The 23,964-nt window shown below is 32.2% G+C and overlaps 4 protein-coding genes across 5 annotated transcripts in view; 3 read left to right on the top strand and 1 right to left on the bottom strand.

The window, feature by feature from the left end:
* Positions 1-7,734, top strand: part of LOC130895821 (hydrocephalus-inducing protein homolog) — a 141,327-nt gene extending 133,593 nt beyond the window's left edge. The window contains exons 67-73 of the mRNA XM_057803372.1: positions 66-208; positions 284-431; positions 1,019-1,330; positions 2,358-2,588; positions 3,932-4,156; positions 5,607-5,752; positions 7,304-7,734. Of these exons, the coding sequence (XP_057659355.1) occupies positions 66-208; positions 284-431; positions 1,019-1,330; positions 2,358-2,588; positions 3,932-4,156; positions 5,607-5,752; positions 7,304-7,631 (1,533 nt within the window). The 3' untranslated portion in view covers positions 7,632-7,734. The remainder of the gene's footprint in view (positions 1-65; positions 209-283; positions 432-1,018; positions 1,331-2,357; positions 2,589-3,931; positions 4,157-5,606; positions 5,753-7,303) is intronic.
* LOC130895473 (purine nucleoside phosphorylase-like) overlaps positions 1-23,964 on the bottom strand; it is a 320,652-nt gene that overhangs the window by 80,946 nt on the left and 215,742 nt on the right. The gene's annotated exons all lie outside the window — the stretch shown is intronic.
* Positions 9,246-18,338, top strand: LOC130895820 (zinc finger protein 271-like). The gene is made up of 5 exons (XM_057803370.1): positions 9,246-9,609; positions 10,279-11,571; positions 12,621-12,698; positions 13,747-14,088; positions 14,933-18,338. The coding sequence occupies exons 1-5, from the start codon at positions 9,330-9,332 to the stop codon at positions 16,246-16,248; spliced, it is 3,309 nt and encodes a 1,102-aa protein (XP_057659353.1). The 5' UTR covers positions 9,246-9,329; the 3' UTR covers positions 16,249-18,338.
* Positions 19,775-23,943, top strand: LOC130895453 (gastrula zinc finger protein XlCGF57.1-like). Of its 2 annotated transcripts, none has more exons than XM_057802742.1 (2): positions 19,775-20,229; positions 20,958-23,943. In XM_057802742.1, exons 1-2 carry the CDS (start codon positions 19,929-19,931, stop codon positions 22,673-22,675), a joined length of 2,019 nt encoding a protein of 672 aa, XP_057658725.1. In that variant the 5' UTR covers positions 19,775-19,928; the 3' UTR covers positions 22,676-23,943. The 2 variants fall into 2 exon arrangements, with proteins under 2 accessions (XP_057658725.1, XP_057658726.1); XM_057802743.1 differs by having other exon boundaries at positions 19,842-20,229; positions 22,840-23,740.

Raw genomic sequence — 23,964 nt, 5'->3', positions numbered from 1 at the left:
ATCGCAATGACGTCGAAGTTTTGAGAGGTGAGTAGTTCCTAATGAATTTTTTGCTTATTTTTCAGTGTAAATGTTTGATTGATAATGAACATACTCTAGAATTATCACTAGTTGCCAATACAGTTGTTAGACCAGATCCAAAGGCGATAATACATTTCTCTTGTCCTGTTAGAGAAATTTGCACCGAACATATAACTTTCACCAATCCGTGAGTACCATGTTTCTTTTGTAAACTGAATTCGACCACATTTTCGAATCAATTGTTATTTTTAATATTTTTCAGGTACAAAGTATCTTGGACTCTCCGTCCGAAGTTGACCAACGATTATTTCAAAGTACCTTCTGAAGTACTGATCGACCCCCAATCAAATTGTTCTTTTCCGGTAGAGTACCACCCAAAAATGATGACAACTTTCAATTATTTGGATACAGTAAGTTTTGCTCTGTTTTTATGTTCTACTTCTCTCGAGGTGTCAACACTCCTTCGAGGTATCTAAGTATTTAGAAAAAATGGGCATGACATTCGCTGAATAGATGATCTGCCATCTCTACGACTTCCTAGCAAAATCTACTGTTGTCTTAAAGTGATTTTTGACGGAGCTTTGGCCAGTCAGTAGAACGAACACCAGCTCAATGTCGTTTAACATCTTGATAAGCTCCTCAAACTTTCTAGAGATTTTTTCGATTGTCTTGGGCATGTAGGACTTCTCCGGTAAGACTCCATCCGATCCCTCCGTCATCTGTTCAGTTCATGATCGATGTGAGGTCACAGTAAGGCTCTGATCGAAAATATGGATTCATTGCACCTTTTTTTGGCAAGACTGAAGACTGTGAGAAACATATTCTCCTCTTAATTGCACACAGAGAACCTTCAACGTCTCTAGACCTCCACACATCTTTTTTCTTTTAATTTATCGCGTAATTCTGGTTCACTTTTTTGGCGTCAAACTTTACACTTACACTTCTAATAATTTATTGTTTGTTTATTATGTTATGTTTTATGAGTTTTTTTTTTCAGGCAACATTGATATTACCGATGGATGACAAAGAAATAGTTTATTCCTTAGAAGGAACAGCTCTGCCGCCTTTACCAGAAGGCAGGATAACAATAGAAATAAAAGCTAAACAGAATCATTGCCAGACGCTTCTTGTTAAAAACTGGTCAAACATCCGACTATGCTGTCAAGTACAAACAATACTGAAAAGTGTTCCTACTCCAAAAACTTTGTATAAAGTATTTGGAATGGAATCTGTGGAAGTGAATCAACAAGAAGAAAAGAATTATAAATGGAATATTTATGTTATTAATGAAGAAACTTTGGAATTCAACGTGAGTAATTTGAAATATCCCAGTACTTATTCCACTTGAAAATACGTGTGTCGAAAAATTCATTAACAAACTAGAAATGAAATTAGTCAGTTGTATTGGCGGTACAAGAAAACATTCATATTCAAACGTCGGTGCCGCGAGGAGCTGAATTATTTATAATATTTTGATATGATAATCAGAAGACTGTTTGTAACTACTTGATCATGAGCTATATGAAAATCGCGTTCCAATAGTATCAAGTACAAGTAATGGACAAGAAGTTTTACGTTCCGGCAACAAATTGATTTGTTCAATAATATGGATGGGCCAGTTAAACTGAAGATAATTATGGAAGAGAATTGTTACTAGAAGAATTTGATGGTATACAAAAGCCTAAAAATGGAAATTTTTTTCTACATCAGGCTCATAATGGGAGTACAAAAAGTTAAATATCCCGCGCTACAAATCCTGTACAAGGCTGCCATCTTTGGATAATTTCTGACACATTTGGAGTTCGGTTTCCAAGCATACCCCGAGGATGCTCGACTCAATATAGATGAGAGCAATTCGACTTAGAGGCGATCCAGAGTTGATCGGAAACTTAAAGTTTAAAGCATAGAGAAAAGTCGTTGAGCTGACTCTGTTTTATCGATATTACCACGGCAGTTTTTGCAAGACCTGCTCCACAGGCAGACATGGAATAAACTAGAGTTGGCCTGCAGACGCCCAGAACGTCAATTTATCGGGACTCCTTTCTTTGGAGAAGTGCAAGTCAATGTAATCAGCTAACAAGGCACGTCTTTCCCAAAAATTACAACCTCCAGAAGCTCAAGATCAATATACGGATTATCACATTAATTTTGTTTCCCGGCCATAGTTCATTGCTCGAAGGTTTCTTGAGCTATTAGACCTTCGAAAATAACTTTCAGTTGGCTCTAGAATCAAAATGAGTTAGACCAGCCAGCAACTTCTGAAGTTGGCGAAAAATCGAATTAATGATGTTTTGATGATATTTTTTGTATTTGAACTTACAAATTTCATATTTTAGGTGATATTCAAAGACAAACTGACCAAAGAGTATTTGTATTACGAGATAGTAGTCAAAGTTTTACCGCCTCCGCAAAAATCTATGAAAGAACTAATCACGTGTGTGAGACAAGTTGTTAAATCGAAAATAACTTTGGAGAATCCCATAAATGTTGCCGTGATATTCATTCTAGATGGTGGACCACCGGAGCTGCAGTATGAAAAAATCGTTAATATGCCACCCTATACGAAGGTAAGTTGCTTCCCTGAGGACTTATAGGGTCTCAAAGTAGGACCTTAACAAGCTTTCAACATAAATATATCACATTTGGTACACCGTATGAGATTATTAAGTGCATTAAGTGAGGCGATCGAACTATGCGGAGAGTTACCTAACCTCAAAATTTCACAAAAGTTTTTTATCAGTCAGTTGTTGTATATGCTACAAAGGCACTTCCAATCACATGTTATACTCAATTTTAAATAATTTATTTATCGAAACCAACAAACAAAATTCATTAAAGAACTAAAACCAATAAGTAGGTACAGTATAACTAACTGGCACGTTATTTTCTTGCATCCCACATGTTTTTAATTTGTGGGAAGGTACTTTGGTGTATAGGGATGTACTTGTAATCGAAAGCGTTGTATAGACAATTGAAGTATGCTTTATTTAGGTTAATAAAGTAACGAATATATTTCAAATTAAACTTCTTGATAGCTGTCTAGACAACAAAAATAATTATTCTGTTTTGATTTAAAACTATTTTCAAAAAATGTCAAGTACAATAAGTACAGGTACGATAATGGCCATTGTTAGCGGAAATGATATAGGAGCTTGAAGAGAATAACCAAACCCGCCAAATCCGCTTGAGCCGTTGGCACATGGAGGTCACTGAGATAAACTTTGGCACAAACCATGGAGGATCTACGATAATTCGTAGGACCTTCGATTGGAATTGTTCCAGAATTTCAATATTGGATTTGGCTGCTTATCCCCGTAATGAAACTCCGTAGGGCTTGAGGATTGCTTTGTAGATCAGTACATTGTTTATAAAGATAATTGGAATTTCCTACCTATTAGCCAGTATAAATCCCTTAGTTTCAAACCCAATTGTTTGCGTTTGATGAATATTTGTTTCCTCCAGGTTAATGGCTTGTCCAGATGCATGCCAAGATATTTCGCATCATCACGTTGTCGTAGGGGCATGATTGTTTAATGTGACTTCTGGGCATTTGCCTTTGCGATTACTTGGACTGATTTCGATTCGGTTTAATGCGTCATTTTCTCTGTGTGACACTAATATGGCGGTGTCATCTGCTAATACATCATTGTTAGTTGTTAGATCTGCCGTGAAGATGAGGTAAAGCAGCGGTCCCAGGACACTGCATTGAGGAACTCCGGCGTTCATTTCGCAAAGTGGTGTTTGTTAATCACAGTAGTTAACAAAGAAATATCGACCATGGAGGTAGTAATGAAGGATTTGGTGGTAATAGTAGTCCTTCCAAACCTTGTAAAAGGGCTCAGTGATGATTTACACATATCTGGATCAATTATTTTTCACGATTTTTTCTACAAAAAATTATATCTTTCAGTACGAAGTAGAACTAACTTATTTACCCATCAGAAGCGGTGAAATTATAACATCGATAGATGCACGATGTAATGAACTCGGTTCCATAACCTACCCTTTTAAACTGATAACTAATCCACCACCAATTGAAAATCCGATACTGATTGTTGCGGAATTAGGTTATAAAGGATATGGAAATGCGACAATCAAAAATATATTTTCTTCGCCGTTGGAAATCACTGGAAAGGTAAGTAAAGAAACAACGTTAAAAAAAACAATTTATATAACTAAAAGTTTAGTATTACGAAGATTGCTATTTTTATTTTCGATCTAATAATCGAAAAAAAAATAATTGTCTGTAATCACCGAAATTTTCCAAGTTTTTTATAAATTGACCGACCTCTGTACATACTATTCAGCGAAAATGTGATACCAATCATAAAATGAATGAAAGTTGACTGAAAATTTAATAAAATTAATAAATATCAAATTACGTTTAACAGTTATTAATAGGTTTGTTCCAACGTGCCAGTCTGGACCGTTATTTGAAGCGTTTATAGATATTTTCTCCAGCCATGCACGGTTCTGGTGACAGTACTTGCTATCTACCGAGTATCTAAAGTACGTCACCGTACCAAAGACGGTTTTTTGATGGATTGGAACGAACCCAATAGAGTACAGAACTTCAAACTTATTTTGAATCTGAACCGGATCAATCTAGTAACAAGAGAAGGAGCTTGTTTAGACCACTAACAACGGGGTTGTCTAAAAAGCTTTCGATCTCTGTCATTACCGATCAATATAAGAAAATATATTTGCGCATGTGCCTAAAATATCAGCCATTTTCGACGCTAAGTATCAATTTGACAATGGTATAAGTGAGTTGTGAAGATTTTTCTCGTTTTTGAATGTCACACGCCTACGCGAATGAAAGAGGAGTAAGACACTATGTACGAAGACTCAGCACCATCATTAACGACATTAAAATTTTGAATTCAAACGTGGATATATCAGTTTGTCTGACAATGAGCGTTCTAAAGTGTGACAACTAGCGATATCACCGAAAAAATTCGACCGAAACGTAATGTTAGAGAGTCGGATTGAGGTTAGAGCCTTTCGACATATTAAAAGAGCTGCTTCAGTTCAGAGCCGCGTTTTCGATGCGGTTTAAGCAAAATTATTCCCGTCGAACTATGAATGAAACCCGTATCCTCGCTATAATCCTTAGATGAAAAAACAGGATTGCAAATGGCTAACCAATAAAGTAAAACAATAACACGCATCATTTTGTGAGAAGGTAAAGTAAAACGACTGCATTTAAAGACAAAGAAAGTGCTTTTCTATCAGAATAACACTCCTTCTCACAACTCAGTATTGGCCATGACTAGAATTCACCAATCGGTCGACCATCAACTGCATTCGCCATATACGGCCCTCAGAGGCTTCCTCCTGTTTGAGAACTTCAAAGTTTTACCTGCAGAAGCGAAATTTTCATCTGCAAAAAGTATACAGACTAAATTAGAGACTATGTAGAATGTTACTTCGTTGATTCGGAAACTTTTTAGATAACCCTTGTATTAACTAAGTAATGATAAATTCCTTTGAGTATAAATTACGGTAAATGTTACTAAGTTAAATATGAAATAAGTTTTCTTTCTAGTTTCAAATCAATAGACTTGAATATTTGGATTTTTCAGTTCGATGACGTTGAATTCACGATGGAAAAGGCTAATCCCATACAACCAGGAGAAACAGGCCACGTTCCAATCAAATTTGAACCAAGCAAATTGGGCGTCTTGAGTAGTAAAGTGAATCTAACTTCTTCTATATGCGGAACATTTACGTAAGTTAACAATAATTCTGATGAAAAAAATATATTGATAAATACATTGTATAGACTTTTTTGCAATCGTTCGATGCTTTAAGACCAAAGGATGTTTTATGGTCGACGTTCAATCAAAATTTGATTCAGAAAACTGTTTAAACCATGTTAAAAAAGTTCCAAGACCACTAAGACAAAGTTTATTGTAATCATAACCCTTTTTAAAATAACATAAGACAGACATCTCAGTATTTAGAAAATAGACTGAATGGAATGGCATTCAGCACTTCAAACTAATGGTTCCAATGAACTCGAGGCGCGTTCCTCAAAGTAGATTTCTTCCAAAAAAAAAGGAAAACATCACAGGGAGTTAAATATGATGAATCTTTTTAGCGAAAAATCCATAAATTGTCTGTTGAGTACTATTTTTTATTGAAAACATGTGATTTCTTCGGTTTTGACACATTTTTGGAGCGCCATGCGCTAGATTATTGAGCATTTCAGACGTCATATCCATAAATCCACGCCAGAATGACGCGATTGAAGGATGTAGGCTCTACTCGATGTTGTTTTGATTCAATTTTTTTACCAATTAGGTTTTTTTATGTTAACAACGTTACCAGAGATGGATGAGGTCAGTTTTCTAGATCTTTACTAAAAAATTGGTGTCACACAGTGATTTCGTAGCCGTAATTTCCTTAAAAACTCAAAATATCAAGCAAAAACTCGTTGCTCGACTTTTTTCCAATAATCGCCGGACAAATTGTTTGCATCGTAAACAAACAGCTGAAAACACACGCTAATCGAGATATAGAGCCCAAAAAAGATTGTTCAAATTGGGAAAAGAATGTTTTGGCTATAGAAAAATCTCAAATTATTGAATAACAATAAGTTAATATTCATCCTACACACTATAGGTCGATCAAATTAATATAATTTGAGGAATTAATTAACGGCAAGCTGGAAATCATTTTAAAACCTCTATTTGGTCCTAAATGCGTGTAATCTGAGCCAAAAAACCGCCAAATTATTGCAATATTTCAAGTTTTTTGCTTGTAGCTGGAAAAAAACGGTGCGTCGGGCGAGAATGTCATTCAATTTAAAAATACAAACAACTAAAGATCTGGAAGTATTAACTTAATTTTGTGGCTTTCCAAGACCCAATATTTTAACATCCAGTTGATTGAATTTGATTTTTGATAAACTGCTTTGCAGCTACAAGCAAAAAACTTGAAATAATGCAATAATTTGGCGGTTTTTTGGCTACTAAAAGTAGCCTACAAACTCATATTACAGGACCAAATAGAGGTTTTAAAATGATTACCGGCTTGAATCAAATTAATAACTCAGTACGATTTTTTTTGGCTTAATTTTACTGGCCTATTATGTAAAATAACAATTCAAGAATCGATTTGGATGACAAAAATTGTTTATATTAATAGAAAAATAGTTGTTTTGAAAAAATAGATTTTCTATCTATGCTATTATGGATCGGATTAATACTAATCGAGAACTATGTAGGAATTTCTGGAATCGTTGGCAATATACAATTTATTTTTAATCTATTTCCAGATTCCCCCTTCAAGGAGAAAGTATCGAACCAACACCGAAAGGCCCGTATTTAATAAAACCTGATGGAAATACTCAGATAAACTTCTTCAATCCTTTTAACAATACAAGAACTTTCTTCTACTATTGCGATTCCAATATATTTGAAACGAAACTGAGATTCGAAGAAATAAAAGGAAGGAAATCGACGAAAATAATCGTCGGTTTTAGTGGTAATAAAGCCGATGTAGATCTGAATTTCCCGTCCACAGGAAAATTAATTGTTTCCTCTGACAATCAAGATGACGATGACTCGATTAAATGGACATACTATTTGCAATTAGAGAAGTAATCGTTTGATATACAATCATGGAAGTATAGTTATTTGCAATCTACAGATATTATACATTTATTATTGTATTTTTGGTTAGTAATAATAATTATTTGAAAATTGAGCTTACATTTCACTATAATTTGATTCATAGAAGCTAAGTTGAATAATTGAAGATTGATAAAATAGAAGCACTTAAAGAAAGCAGTAATAAAATTGGGAGAGAGGAGGCCAAAAATTTTGGACTAGAAATAAATCAAGAGAAGACGAAATATATGATCATGGGAGATACACAAAGAGAAACAGATCACTTACCAGACACAAAGAGTTTCCAACTTTGTGTATTTAGGAGTAGTAATAGAATAATTAGAAAGTTAGAACCTTAATCTATACTAATGTAGATGCTTCTCAGAGAAATGAAGCTATTATAAGTTGATAAAAATAAAGAACCTACCTGTAGAAACGATGTCACAAAAACAAATCTGCTCAAAAAAAGTTTTATGAAGGGTGGGGTGTGAGAAACCTCAAAAGCAACTTTGAAACGGTCCTATTCGCAATGTGTCTATGCTGGAACTTTGCTTTCAACAACCACGTGTAGAGGAATACTTAGTTAATGTGAAATGTTTTTCACAAATCACTGTATAGTCACTTTGTTAAAAATTGTCTCTTCTTATAGCCACTAGCCATTTATTCCTAGGTAATGGTTTTATGATATTCTAAAATATAGGTACATAACCATTTTTGAATGCAATGATTAATATACTAATTTTTATTGGGATACAGACAAAATATTTCGCAAAAATCAATCAAAACCTCGTTATAATTATCACTATCTCGAAATAAAATAAGTGGCAGGTAATGAGACACTAACACTTAAAGATCCTCCAGGTACTTAAAGATGAATTATCGCAATTAAACATAGGCAAACTAAATAAAGTTCAAGCTCCAGATATTAACTTCTTTTATTTTGCCCTCTTTAGCTCCATCATTCTTAAATTCTCTCTTGCACTGCGTTGGTATTATTTCAAAATGGTTTTGGCTCGTCCATAACCTTTATTAGGTCAAGTCCTGATCTAATTTGGAATCACACCGCGAACAAAACTGAGACTTACCAAACATACCTTAAGATTGATATGTTCTGTGTTGAGATTCGTTCACATTCAGAACGTTGGTAGACGTAACTATGTTTGTGTTAGCAAAGGTTCGAAAAGGCTCCAAGGTTATAACAAAATATGGATGGTAGAGGTAAGGAAAACCGTCTTGTATGTGGGATTAGTTGAAAAAATGTCCAGCTATAAAAAGCAAATTATAATCCGAAGACTCGCCAAAATAGCACTAGTGTAGCAAGTGGAAATGATATGAATTTAGCAGTTGTATATTTTATGTACAATTTTCGAATCAATTTGTATATTAATAGTTTCTTTGAAATAGTTATAACTTTCAAAAAAGAATTTACTTTACTACTACTACTCCAATAGTTTGTGGCGCTCTTTTTAAAATTCTTCCACTTGCTACTATAGCGCCACATTAATTTGCTTCCGTTCAACATACACTTTTCGATACACCGAGTTGGTTCTCCTTACCCCCTACACTCCAAATTACAAAAGTGCATACTTTGTGGTTTTAACTAATATACAGGTATTGAGGTTATACATGTCTTATAATCATCAAAATAATAGTTAAGAATACGGAAATATAGGAAAGGTTATTAACAAAGAAATGGACGTCCAAAATGTTAAACAAGAAATAGATAACCACGATGATTTCCTGTTAAATATCGATATAAAAAAAGACTTAATTGACGAAGTATCTGCAATAAAAATTCAAAGTACAATTAATGAACAAATAAATGAAATTCATTCAATCAAACATGAAATCGACGATGACTTGATTACAAATAAAATATTTGATAACAATGTGGATGCAACTAATAAAACAAAAAGCAACATTTCGAGTACTCAATTCATACCAAACAAACCGGGATATTCGAAAATTGCCCGTAAGTTTTTAGTATATGTTTTATTCAATAATGGGGAGAAACTACATTTAGTTTTTTTTTCATTTTTTGCAGAATACTGAAAAATTTCATAATCAATTGAATATGAACATCTAGAGAGATTATAAATATATCTGAATCTTTATCAGTGTTATACATGTTATGGTTCCTTATTTATTTCAAATTTCATGTTCTTAATTCCAATGACCAATTCTCAATTTATATATGAGGATTATAATAATTTGCCATAAGTAGAACATTTTATGTGTTTTGTTATATCTTTCTCTATAAGTTTGAAGAGTACATATTAAAAATTTCACAATAACATAAATAAATAAATAATTTTTATTATTGGCTCTTAGAATTAACAGGAGATTATCATTGTAATAAGATCCTGGCAGGTTTTGTAATGCATGGACAAGTTATATGAGCTAGCTAAGAAGAATTAATGAAACAATCCACAGGGGTAAGGCAAGCAAAGATACTACTGGAAAACTATAAAACCATTAATATTGGTCCTCATCATCATATTGTTGCTCTGACTGGGATATAAGCACACTTCTTTTGTATTATTCCTGGATATTTTTATGTGCTTTTTTTACCAATAATATACATAAGTCTATAAATATTCCAATTATTTTAACAACTTATTTGAAAATTTGTTTTCAACAGTTGCAGGGTTGATAAGATATGGAAAATATTTGCAGCCAAATGCTATGGGGCTAATGATATGTGTATATTGTGGGAAATTATACACAAAACAAGTGGAATTATTATGCCACATAACAATAAATCATTGTATAAAAGGAAACAATTTTTATAAGATGAAAATTCACCATAAAATTAGAAGTGGTACATGTATTATGAAAAATATTGATATAAAAGATGAAATTGAAGAAACTGATGAAAACTTCAAGACACATTTGCCTGGTCATTCAGGAGAAAAGCCATTCAAATGTGATATTTGTTTGAAAAATTTTTCACGTAAGGGAAACTTGAAGTCACATTTGCGTAGTCATACAGGAGAAAAGCCATTCAAATGTGATATTTGTTTAAAAACTTTTTCAGATAGCAGTTATTTAAAGACACATTTGCGTAATCATACAGGAGAAAAGCCATTCAAATGTGATATTTGTTTGAAACCATTTTCACGGAAAATTAATTTGAAGACACATTTACGTTATCATACAGGGGAAAAGCCATTCAAATGTGAAATTTGTTTGAAAAATTTTTCGCATAAAAGTCACTTGAAGGTACATATGAGTAGTCATACAGGAGAAAAGCCATTTAAATGTGATATTTGTTTGAAAACTTTTCCACATAAAGGTAACTTGAAGAAACATTTGCGTTATCATACAGGAGAAAAACCATTCAAATGTGATATTTGTTTTAAAACTTTTACACAGTCCAATGATTTGAAAAGACATTTGCGTAGTCATACAGGAGAAAAGCCATTCAAATGTGACATTTGTTTGAAAACTTTTTCAGATAGGAGTAATTTGAAGACACATATGCGTAGTCATACAGGAGAAAAGCCATTCAAATGTGATATTTGTTTTAAAATGTTTTCACAGTCAAGTGATTTGAAGACACATTTCCGTAGTCATACAGGAGAAAAGCCATTCAAATGTGACATTTGTTTGAAAAATTTTTCACGTATTGGAAACTTAAAGTCACATTTGCGAAGCCATACTGGAGAGAAGCCATTCAAATGTGACATTTGCTTAAAAACTTTTTCAGATAGCAGTTATTTAAAGATACATTTGCGTAGTCATACAGGAGAGAAGCCATTCAAATGTGATATTTGTTTGAAACCATTTTCATCGAAAATTAACTTGAAAACACATTTGAATATACATACAGGAGAAAAGCCATTCAAATGTGACATTTGTTTGAAAAATTTTTCACGTAAAGGAAACTTGAAGACACATTTGCGTTGTCACACAGGAGAAAAGCCATTCAAATGTGATATTTGATTCAAAACTTTTCCACATAAAGTTCACTTTGAAGACACATTTATGTAGTCATAAGGAGAAAAGCCATTCAAATATGATATTTGTTTGAAACCATTTTCTTTTTTTATTTTCCACTCTCTCTCCTAGCATAAAACCTTTTTGAATGGAGTTGGTATTGACTGACCATCAACTACTGACCCTATTCTTATATTCAACAATTTCAATACCTTCAGCAGGTTATTGTTGGGATTCATTTGTAACTCAAAGAAAATGGAATTACTATATTATCGAGTGTTTTGTTAAAATTTTCACCATCAGAGAAAATTTGTTCCATTAAATCCAATAAATCCTCCTCCAATTCTTCATTTTCTCTATATAAAAAAGATTGTAAATATCTTCGCAAATTATAGTGGTCAATTATTTTCGTCCATAAAACAAGAAATTATTTTTCAATGCAGAATGAAAATGTCGATTTTTTTTAATATGAATATATTTTATGCAAAAAAAGGATTTATTTTTTTTTGTTTCTGATACATTGAAAGTAAATATTGCAAACAGTGATTTGATACTAAACACAATTTGTCAAATTTCTAAATGGGTGGTGCAATTTACTTCCAAAGATGCCCTCACATTATTGTCGTAAAGATACTGTCAAACTTTACTTGGAGACAGTTTTTAAGAATAAAGTAGATTGTTACAGGAAGTATGTGAAATACTGTGAGAATAACAAGCAAAATTACTTCTCATTCATATTTTCACGACATAATCCGTGAGTTGAATTTAGATATTTATAAACGTTTTCAACGTCAGTTTCAATGAACTGTAAGAAAAAGTTGACACTACACAATTTCACGGTTTTTAATCTGGAAAATAATGACGCAGTAAATTACTGGTGTGACGAGACAGAAGGTGATTTGAACCCTTCTACATTTACTTCTCTTATTATAAGCCAAATTAATGAAAATTGTACCAACACTCAAATTCCTATAATTTTGTGGTCAAATAGTTGCAACTACCAAAACAGAAATTCGATATTAACCAATATACTGTTGAATTTAGCAGTTGAGAAACAACAAATCATTTTCCAAAAATTCTTGGAAAAGGGCTACACTCAAATAAAATTAGACAGCATGATAAGTACAATTATTTGCAAGAGTTGAAGGTATTATTAATATTATCAGCTGATTGTCATTATTTTTAAATTCTTTTTGTCATTAAAGCGTTCTTTGTAGCAGAACCAGCGCTAGAATCGCTGTTCGTAGTAGCAGTGTAAGAGAACAAGTTCACTGTAATGCTTGCACAAGGACTAGAGTCAGTTCAGCTAATGCAGTGCAATAAGTGTAATCTGGAAACGGTGTCACGACATCTTCGTCATCGGACGAATGTAAAATAACAAGAAGTACGAATTCGTTATTGTTAATACCACAAGGCCTGAATCACATCAAATAACCTGAAATACATCAAATGCTCCATTGCTTTCTGCACCATATCGTTCTTTGCATCCGATCGAATTAATTCTATACACTTGATAACTGGTCCGGTTCGGTACAGTTCCAGTGCACGTATTAAGAGCAAACCTTTAGTTATAACTATCATTTTTATACTCATGGTTTAGTTTGTTTTTAAAAACGATGTAATAATTTTGTAGGGAAATTAGCACAAATCAGCTGTATCTGAATTTATATATATTATCATTACTTACCCTGTAAAGTTGCATTTTTTCAGATGCGGGGTATTGCATTGAGACCATCGATATGTCTAGTTAAATAAAAATTTCTTCTCTTTTTACAACTGAAGTAGATAAGGACAATAAAAAAATTTTTCTTAACAAATTTATGTAATATTTGTTTCTATCAGTCACTTTTCAATCAAATTATCACTGTACTTTTAAATACAGTTTTTTTAATAATTGTGATAGAAAGGGAATTTATTCAATTCTTATATTTCTATGGTTTAACATTCTAAATTCTGGTGAACGTAATCATGTTCGTGTTGACCATTTGTTTCAAAAGGTTCCAATGTAACAAAATTCTTATATTTTTTCTGTGGTTTAAGCTAACCTATGTGTACATACAGAACATACCCTGCTATGTTCTGTGTATACATGTATTGAAGTTTTACTTGTCTTATTATCATTAAAATAATTGTTGTTAATACATTTTTTACTAATTAAAGTGATACAATTAAGAGCACGGAAATACAGGAAAGGTTATTAACAAAGAAATGGATGTCCAAAATGTTAAAGAAGAAATAGGTAAACACGATGATTTCCAGTTAAATATCGATATAAAAAAAGACTTAATTGACGAAGTATCTGAAATAAAAATTCAAAGTACAATTAATGAACAAATAAATGAAATTCATTCAATCAAACAAGAAATCGACGATGACTTGAATACAAATAAAATATTTGATAACAATGTGGATGCAACTAATAAAACAAAAAGGAACATTTCGAGTACTAAATTAATACTAAACAAACCGGGATATTCGAAAGTTGCCCATAAAAAGGGAATTAAATCAAAAAGTGAGTTGAACTGTTTTCTGACTGCTTAAGTGTTACATATAAGACTTTAGTATATTTTGTATTCAATAATGGAGAGAAACTACATCTGGTTTTGTTTTAATTTTTTGCAGAATACTGAAATATTCCATTATCAATTAAATATGAACATCTATTATAAATATAGATTATATATATCTGAATCTTCATTAGTGTTATACATGTTATGGTTCCTTATTTATTTCAAATTTCATGTTCTTAATTCCAACAACCACTTCTCAATTTATATATGAGGATTATAATAATTTGCAATAAGTAGAACATTTTATGTGTTTTCTTATATTTTTGTCTATAAGCTTAAGGAGTACATATAAAAAATTTCACAATAACAAATAAATAAATAATTTTTATTATTGGCTCTTAGAATTAACTTAAACAGGAGATTATCATCTCCCTTAGCAAAACAGCTATTAAAGTTCTGAGCCCCAATGTAATAAGATCCTGGCAGGTTTTGTAATGCATGGACAAGTTAGATGAGCTAGTTAAGAAGAATTACTGAAACAATCCACAGGGGTGAGGCAAGCAAAGATAACACTGGAAAACTATAAAAACATTAATATTGGTCCTCATCATCATATTGTTGCTCTGACTGGGATATAAGCACACTTCTTTTGTATTATTCCTGGATATTTTTTATGTGCTTTTTTTTAAATTATTGAGGTTCCTATTTCTGTTTCTATACCCAGACAAACACTTAATTTCAAACTTCATTTTACTTTTTCATGCTACTATTTTTACCAATAATATACATATGTGTATAAATATTCTAATTTTTTTAACAACTTATTTGAAAATTTATTTTTAACAGTTGCAGGGTTGATAAGAGATGGAAAATATTTGCAGCCAAATGCTATGGGGTTAATGATATGTGTATATTGTGGGAAATTATACACAAAACAAATGGAATTGTTATGCCACATAAAAATCAATCATTGTATAAAAGGAAACAATTTTTATAAGATGAAAATTCACCATAAAATTAGAAGTGGTACATGTATTATGGAAAATATTGATATAAAGGATGAAATTGAAGTAATTGAACATGAAATGAAAGTGGATCTGCAAGATACTACAAACCAGTTGGATGTTACCAATAATTTGAACTCAAGTGTAAATAAGGGTTTGAAATCAATTCAAACCAATTCAAATAAGCATTCACATACTTACACAAAGATAAAGCCATTAAAATGTGATATTGGTAGGAAACTTTTTTCTTCTGAAAATAATTCAAATACACATATGTATAGTCACAAGAGAGAAAAGCCATTTAAGTGTGATATTTGTTACAACACTTTTTCACAGAAAAGTAGCTTGAACACACATTTGCGTAGCCATACAGGAGAAAAGCCATTCAAATGTGACATTTGTTTGAAACCATTTTCTCGGAAACATGTTTTGAAGACACATTTGCGTTATCATACAGGAGAAAAGCCATTTAACTGTGACATTTGTTTGAAAAAGTTTTCACATAAAAGTCACTTGAAGGTGCATATGCGTAGTCATACAGGAGAAAACCCATTCAAATGTGACATTTGTTTAAAAACTTTTCCACATAAAGGTAACTTAAAAAAACATTTGCGTTATCATACAGGAGAAAAGCCATTCAAATGTGACATTTGCTCGAAAACTTTTTCACAGTCAATTGAGTTGAAGGCACATTTGCGAAGTCATACAGGAGAAAAGCCATTCAAATGTGACATTTGCTTAAAAACTTTTTCACGTGAAGAAAACTTCAAGACACATTTGCGTGGTCATTCAGGAGAAAAGCCATTCAAATGTGACATTTGTTTGAAAAATTTTGCACGTAAGGGAAACTTGAAGTCACATTTACGTAGTCATACAGGTGAAAAGCCATACAAATGTGACATCTGTTTAAAAACTTTTTCAGATAGCAGTAATTTAAAAACACATTTGCGTTGTCATACTGGAGAAAAGCCTTTCAAATGTGATATTTGTTTGAAACCATTTTCATCAAAAATTAATTTGAAGACACATTTGAATATCCATACAGGAGAAAAACCATTCAAATGTGACATTTGTTTGAAAAATTTTTCACGCAAAGGAAACTTGAAGACACATTTGCGTGGCCATACAGAAGAAAAGCCACTCAAATGTGAAATTTGATTCAAAACTTTTTCACATAAAGCTCACATTTCTTTTTTCAACCCCTTTTTTATTTACAATCTGTAAAATTTTACAATGATCAAATGGTTTAAAGCAATATGAATGGTCTTGTAGGAGAATCACCCAGTGGCAATTTCCCTTCACTTAAAAAATATCGTTTGATTGAAGAATAACCACACATCACAAAATGACACTAAAATCTGTCAGGCAGGTCACATGGAAGATGCCTTTTAAGCCTTCTCTGGGTGGAAGGTCTCATTAGAGGTTGAGGCAATGTGTTGGGATGGGCTTCCATGCGGTAAGAATATTTTTGGGAAAAGTGTGATATTTCTTCTTTGACTGACTTAATTTGGAGGTCAATGCTGTTGGGTACTTACCATAGAGCATTTACAATAATAGGAATACTTTTTATTGAAATATTTCTAGAATTGCTATACTTGAATTGGATACAGTGCTCCATCGTTGAATACCATAACTCCAGATGGGTTTTAATGAAACTTTGTATATTAGCAGCTTGTTGCCAATTGTTAGTTGATATTTTCGACCTGTTAACCAGTACAGTTTGCTAAGTTTTAGACCTAGTTGCTTTCCTTTGGTTAGTATGTGTGTGCTCCAGGTTAATCGTCGGTCCGGATGAATTCCAAGGTATTTTGCACTCTCTTTTTGTTGCAGTAGATGCCTTTTTAATATTACAGTTGGACAGGTTCCTATTGGGTGTATGTAACATGCACATATTTATTTCCATTTACTTTTATTCCCAAAATTTTTAGCCACAAGGAAACGACAAGTTGGTCTGCAATATATGAGAGGCCATAGCCGGGTATTGTTGAGATGCTAGCGTGGTAGTGTCTGCATATGTTGCGGTAGTTACATTGTTGTGTATGGGAATATCAGCTGTGTACATAAGATAGAGAATCGGGCCAAGTGCGCTTCCCTGTGGAACTCCTACTATAATTTGATGTAGGTTGGTGATGTAATATAGGATTTTGACTTGAAAGTGTCTGTTCTGCAAGTAGGAATTTAGGATTTGGAAAAGGTTGTGTGGGAGGATTTTCCTGATTTTATATAGTAGTCAATAGAGCCAGACCCTGTCGAATGCCTGAGCGATATCTAAAAAGGCCGCCGAACAGTATTCTTTACCTTCAAAAGATTGGTTCACTTTTTTTGTGACTCGATGAACTTGTTATATGGGGGCACATTGCTCTCTAAATCCAAATTAGTGGTTAGGTATTAGTCTGGTGGCTTCTAGGATCGGTTCTATTTTCTCAATCAGTAGTTTTTCAAGAAGTTTTGACATAACTGCTAATAGGCTTATTGGTATGTAATATGTAGTGTCTTCAAGGGTTTCCTTGGTTTAGGGATTAGTATAATTTGGGCCACCTTCCGCAACCTTGGAAAATAACCCGTTCTTAATACTTCATTGTACAGTTATGTTAGAAATCAGTCCCTTATTTGATAGTTCCTTCAGGATTTTGACATTAATTAGGTCATATCCGGAAGATTTTTTGGGATTTAACTGTTGTATCGATAATTTGTTGTATATCGTTTATTGTGTACTACAATATTTTTGACCCTGAACAATTTTTGGCGTTATTTCAACCTAAAAATAAGTGAGTTTTAGTGATTTATGTGGATTGTTACAGATACAAGATTAATATTAACAAATTCTTGATAATTTCTGTTTAGGTGGAACAGCCTATAATTAGAAGCTAAATGCGAAAAGGCCAATTACTGGGTGGTTTACCCCAGATGTATAGATAAATAAATAATGAAAAACCATTTAATTATAATATTTGTTTGAAACATTTTTCTAATAAAGTAAATATGTGTAGTTACAGGAAATTAATCAATTCTTCATCATTATTAAATGCGTTTTTTACATATTGTTTGTTTTATTGTCTTCACATCATTTAATTTGGAAAGATTTCCGTAGAAACTGTAGATTTACTGGTACTAACTCCAAGTGAAAACTCTTAACTGCCGCCTAGCTGGCCATAAGTGTTCGTTATGACTGAAATAGAGTAACACTTCTGTGAGGAAAGAGTATTTAGAATCTGACCAAAATGATCAACCTGTTGTTTTTGATGATGAAGATAATGAAGATGATAGAGAAACTAAAGATTTGTAACTAAGTTGTCAAATCATGTGCCATCACAAAAAATATTGTAATCCTTTTGCCTGGTCCAAAAGTTACCACAAGATAAATCCAAATGATTTTCTTTCTTTCCGGATGACATTGTTGAAAATACCAACAAAAGAATTGAATTAGTTAGAGGCAGTTATTGTTGTGATCACTCGCGATTCCTTACCAATATTGTAGAGCTGAAAGCACTATATGGATATATAGATTTGGGGGTCTTTTATACACTGCGACCCAAAGAATCTATTGTGTCCCCCTTTCTTGCTGCGATACTGGAGAAGAACCCAGTGTTTACAGCTGATCCATAAATTCCACTCCTTTTAAAAAGTCTAGAATGTGAGATGGCTTTAATTGCCAGACATCTTCGTCTTCTACTTCATGCGCTCCCAGGTGTAGTCCTCTGGAATTCCTCACACATCGAGGGAAAATGAATAGAGGTTTTGTCCCTAACAAAATCTGCACCTCGATTGATCTTCTAGCGTCTTCAGGTGTTTGTTGAGGCGAAAGTGCACCAATAGAACTCTTGTAAGTATTCGTAGATGGTTTTTACATAATTTGATAGATTCAGCAGATCTGCTATGGTTATAGTTTCTTTGCCCCAGTAGGTTCTCCCAATAATTGGTTTTGTTCGTATCTACCTTCTTTTCCGGAGCTTTTTCCATTGTTCTGTAGGGTTCGGGTCCCAAGAAGGGCTTGTCTGCTCCGTTTTAGCGAGCTGTTTCACTTCCCTTCGGTCCGATTTTGTTTTGATTTAATCACGAATCAGCCGTATCTGAATTTATTTATATTGTTTTAAGCAGAATATCCCATATCTGAAGTTATAATCTTGATATGTAGTGTAAGCTACTGTATAACCTTGAATTATGGCAGATTTCATTAATTCAAGTTTATCAAATAAAAAAAAATATATAATTACCCTTTATTTGAATGAACTATGCTGTTTTTTGCTTCCCCTGTATAGTTACACTTTTTCAGATACGAAGTATTGCAGTTAGACCATAGATGTATCTTCCTAAATAAAAATTTCTTCTTTTTTTTACAACTGAACTAGTTAACTAATATTTCAATAAGGACACTAAAAAAATATTTGTTTCTAACAGTCACTTCTTTAAACCAAATATTCTAACAATTGAAATTATTTAGAAATATACAACACCTCATTTAGATTGATAATTATTTTAATCTCAATACTATAGTTCAAATCAACTACTCCTAAATTAAATTATTACTGCACTTTTAAATAGTTTATTCAATAATTGTGACAGAAATGGAGATTTATTCATTTTTTATATATCTATGGTTCGCATTCTAAATTCTGGTGAACGTAATCATGTTCGTGTTGACTATTTTCTTTCAATAGGTTCCAAGGTTGTACCTAAATTCTTCTACTTTTTCTGTGGTTTTAACTAACCTACTTCTGTCTGTATTGAAGTTGACTTATTTTATATATTATTTAAATAATGGTTGTTAATACATTTTTTACTAATTAAAGTGATACAATTAAGAGCACGGAAATACAGGAAAGGTTATTAACAAAGAAATGGACGTCCAAAATGTTAAACAAGAAATAGATAAACACGATGATTTCCTATTAAATATCGATATAAAAAAAGACTTAATTGACGAAGTATCTACAATAAAAATTCAAAATACAAATGAACAAATAAATGAAATTCATTCAATCAAACAAGAAATCGACGATGACTTGAATACAAATAAAATATTTGATAACAATGTGGATGCAACTAATAAAACAAAAAGGAACATTTCGAGTACTCAATTCATACTGAATAAACCGGGATATTCGAAAGCTGCCCATAGAAAGGGAATTAAATCAAAAGGTGAGTTGAACTGATTTATGACTGCTGCAGTGTTACATATAAGTCTTTAGTATATTTTTCATTCAATAATAATGAGAAAGATGAAACTACATTTGCTTTCTTTTCCATTTTTTGCAGAATACTAAAATATTTCTTTATCAATTAAAAACTAATATCTAGAGTTATTATAAATTTAATTGAATCAGTATTTATGATATTTATCTCTTATCAGTTTATAAGTACATATAAAATTTTTTAGACAAATAAATCTTATTTATTTTAAATTTCATAAATTTATATATGGGGATTAAAATAATCTGCAACAATTTTACGTGTTTTATGATATTATATTAAATATAACACAAATAATTGAATAATTATCATTGATTGGCCCTTGGAATTATTGAAAAAATGAGATTATCATCTCTGATAGCCAAGCAGCCATTAGAGCTCTAATTTCATAAGATTCAAGCAGATTTGGTAATGCTCTACAAGTTAAAACAGTTAGGTAAGAAGAATTCCTTGAACAATCTATAGACAGACAGACAAAGATACTTCTGGCAAACTATAAGTACATAAATATTGGCCCTTATTATCATGTTTTATCTCTGACTGGGTTATGTTCAGACTTCTCATCTTTTATATCTTGCATATTTTTTGTGTCTATTTTGTGCTACTGTTTTTACCAATAATATGCCTATGTATATAAATATTTCAATTCAAATTATTTAAAAATTTGTCTTCAACAGTTTCAGGAATAATTAGAAATTGCAAATATATTCAACCAAATGCTATGGGGTTAATGATATGTGTATATTGTGGAAAATTATACACAAAACAAGGAGAATTGTTATACCACTTATCAATAAATCATTGTATAAAAGGAAACAAATTTTATAATATACATAATAAAAGTAAAAGTGATACATGTATTATGGAAAATATTGATATAAAAGATGAAATTGAAGTAATTGAACATGAATTGAAAATGGAGCTGCAGGACACTACAAACCAGTTGGATGTTACTGATAATTTAAATTCAAGTCTATATAATGGTTCGAAATCCATTCAAATCAATTCAAATGTGGATTCACATACTTACACAAGGACAAAACCATTGAAATGTGACATTAATAGGAAACTTTTCTCTAATGAAAATAATTTAAATATACATATGAGTAGTCACAAGGGAGAAAAGCTATTCAAGTGTGATATTTGTTACAAACATTTTTCACACAGCAATGGTTTGAAGAAACATTTGCGAAGTCATACAGGAGAAAAGCCATTCAAATGTGACATTTGTATAAAAACTTTTTCAGATAGGAGTAATTTGAAAAGACATTTCCGTAGTCATACAGGAGAAAAGCCATTCAAATGTGATATTTGTTTTAAAACTTATTCACAGTCAAGTGATTTGAAGACACATTTAAGAAGTCATACGGGAGAAAAGCCATTCAAATGTGATATTCGTTTTAAAACTTTGGCACAGTCAAGTGATTTGAAGACACATTTGAGAAGTCATATAGAAGAAACGCCATTGACATGTGACATTTGTTTAAAAACTTTTTCACATAAAGGTAACTTGAAGTCACATTTGCGTAGACATACAGGAGAGAAGCCATTCAAATGCGACATTTGTTTGAAAACTTTTCCACATAAAAGTAGCTTGAACAGACATTTGCGTAGTCATACAGGAGAAAAGCCATACAAATGTGATAGTTGTTTTAAAACATTTTCACAGTTGAGTGATTTGAAGACACATTTGCGAAGTCATACTGGAGAAAAGCCATTCAAATGTGACATGTGTTTTAAAACTTTTTCAGATAGGCGTAATTTGAAGGTACATTTGAGTAGTCATACTGGAGAAAAGCCATTCAAATGTGAAATTTGTTTTAAAACTTTTTCGCAGTCAACTAATTTGAAGACACATTTGCATATTCATACAGGAGAAAAGCCATTCAAATGTGACATTTGTTCAAAAACTTTTTCACATAGGAGGGGTTTGAAAAGACACGTGCATAGTCATACAAGAGAAAAGCCATTCCAATGTGACATTTGTTTTAAAACTTTTTCACGGTCAAGTGATTTGAAGACACATTTGCGTAGTCATACAGGAGAAAAGCCGTTCAAATGTGACATTTGTTTGAAAACTTTTTCAGATAAGAGTAATTTGAAGACACATTTGCGTTATCATACAGGAGAAAAACCATTCAAATGTGATATTTGTTTTAAAACTTTCTCACATTCAAGTGATTTGAAGACACATTTGCGTAGTCATACAGGAGAAAAGCCGTTCAAATGTGCCATTTGTTTGAAAACTTTTTCACAGTCAAGTAATTTGAAGACACATTTGCGTATTCATACAGGAGAGAAACCATTTAAATGTGACATTTGTTTAAAAACTTTTTCAGATAAAGGTAACTTGAAGAAGCATTTGTGTAGTCGTACAGGAGAAAAGTCATTCTAATGTAGGCTGGCCATTAAAACTTTGTTTAGAAACGTGACACTAGATTATTTTTGCGGTTATTTATGTTTATGAAATTATTGAAACAAAATACAAAACAGGGTATTTACAAAACTTCAAAACACTTTCGTTTTTTATGGACATTTTGTCAAATTCACCACAAGAAGGATCGAAATTCACTCGGGTAACAAGGGACTTACCGTTTCGATCTGTAGACGAGATTTTTCAAATGTCCAAATGTTATTCATCAGGGAAAATACACGTTCAACTAGAGCTCAGTCAACACTGAGGTTATTACAACAAAAACACGAGGTATTACCTTACTTATTATTAGAAAAACTGACAAAAGTTACACGAATATTTTATATAAGCAACGACCCGCCGCTATATTTTGCTTAGTACTTAATATCTACGTTCCGCGCATGAGGAGGTCATTGTTGCGTGACGCCATCTACAAACCACGGTCCACACCCAACCACCTCGGCCACTGCAAAATAATCTTATTGATAGGATGGAATCTGTTTTTCTTTCAACACACACGGTTTTCTATTGAAAAAAAAATTACTTGATATTTGTTAAAACCCCCCCTTTCCACCAAGTGAGATTTGGAAAGATTTAACTTTTGTCGAAAAATGGGAGATTTGAACCGCCCGTCGTCGTCTGGCCTGCATTGCAGCAGCTTATAATTTAATGGAAGGACCTCTTTCTCGTCGATGGTGGCAGAGACAATTGTTTTTACGGCGTTATGAATATAGTGGCGATCGAATTAATTCTATACACTTTATAACTGGTCCGGTTCGGTACAGTTCCAGTGCAGATATTAAGAACAAACCTTTAGTTATAACTATCATTTTTATACTCATAGTTTAGTTTCTTTTGAAAAAGATGTTTTAATTTTATAGTGAAATAAAACAAAATTGCAAAATAAGGTTTTGTGTTTACACATAAAACCCTCAGTATTATCACAAATCAGCCGTATCTGAATTTATTTATATTGTTTTAAACAGAATATCCCTTATCTGAATAATATTAATAAGTAGTGTTAACCACTGTATTATCTTGAATTATGACAGATTTCGTTATTTCAATTATATCAAATAAAAAAAAATGTATTCTTTTTTTTACAACTGAACTAGTTAACTAATATTTCAATAAGGACACTAAAAAACTTTTGTCAACAAATAAGTGTAGTATTTGTTTCTAACAGTTACTTCTTTAAACAAAATATTGTAACAATTGAAATTATTTAGGAATATACAACACCTTATTTAGATTGATATTTATTTTAATCT

This window comes from Diorhabda carinulata, chromosome 6 (assembly GCF_026250575.1).
Source record: "Diorhabda carinulata isolate Delta chromosome 6, icDioCari1.1, whole genome shotgun sequence".
NCBI lineage: Eukaryota > Metazoa > Arthropoda > Insecta > Coleoptera > Chrysomelidae > Diorhabda > Diorhabda carinulata.
This window is presented reverse-complemented; position numbering and strand designations above follow the sequence as displayed.

Excerpts from the sequence above, each read along its gene's own strand:
- LOC130895453 (XM_057802742.1), top strand. The coding sequence starts at position 19,929 with ATGGACGTCCAAAATGTTAAACAAGAAATAGATAAACACGATGATTTC. Across the intron at positions 20,230-20,957 it reads AAAGGGAATTAAATCAAAAG|TTTCAGGAATAATTAGAAAT; the intron begins GTGAGTTGAACT and ends TGTCTTCAACAG.
- LOC130895820 (XM_057803370.1), top strand. The coding sequence starts at position 9,330 with ATGGACGTCCAAAATGTTAAACAAGAAATAGATAACCACGATGATTTC. Across the intron at positions 9,610-10,278 it reads GGGATATTCGAAAATTGCCC|TTGCAGGGTTGATAAGATAT; the intron begins GTAAGTTTTTAG and ends TGTTTTCAACAG. Across the intron at positions 11,572-12,620 it reads AGGAGAAAAGCCATTCAAAT|CAGTTGAGAAACAACAAATC; the intron begins GTGATATTTGAT and ends TGTTGAATTTAG.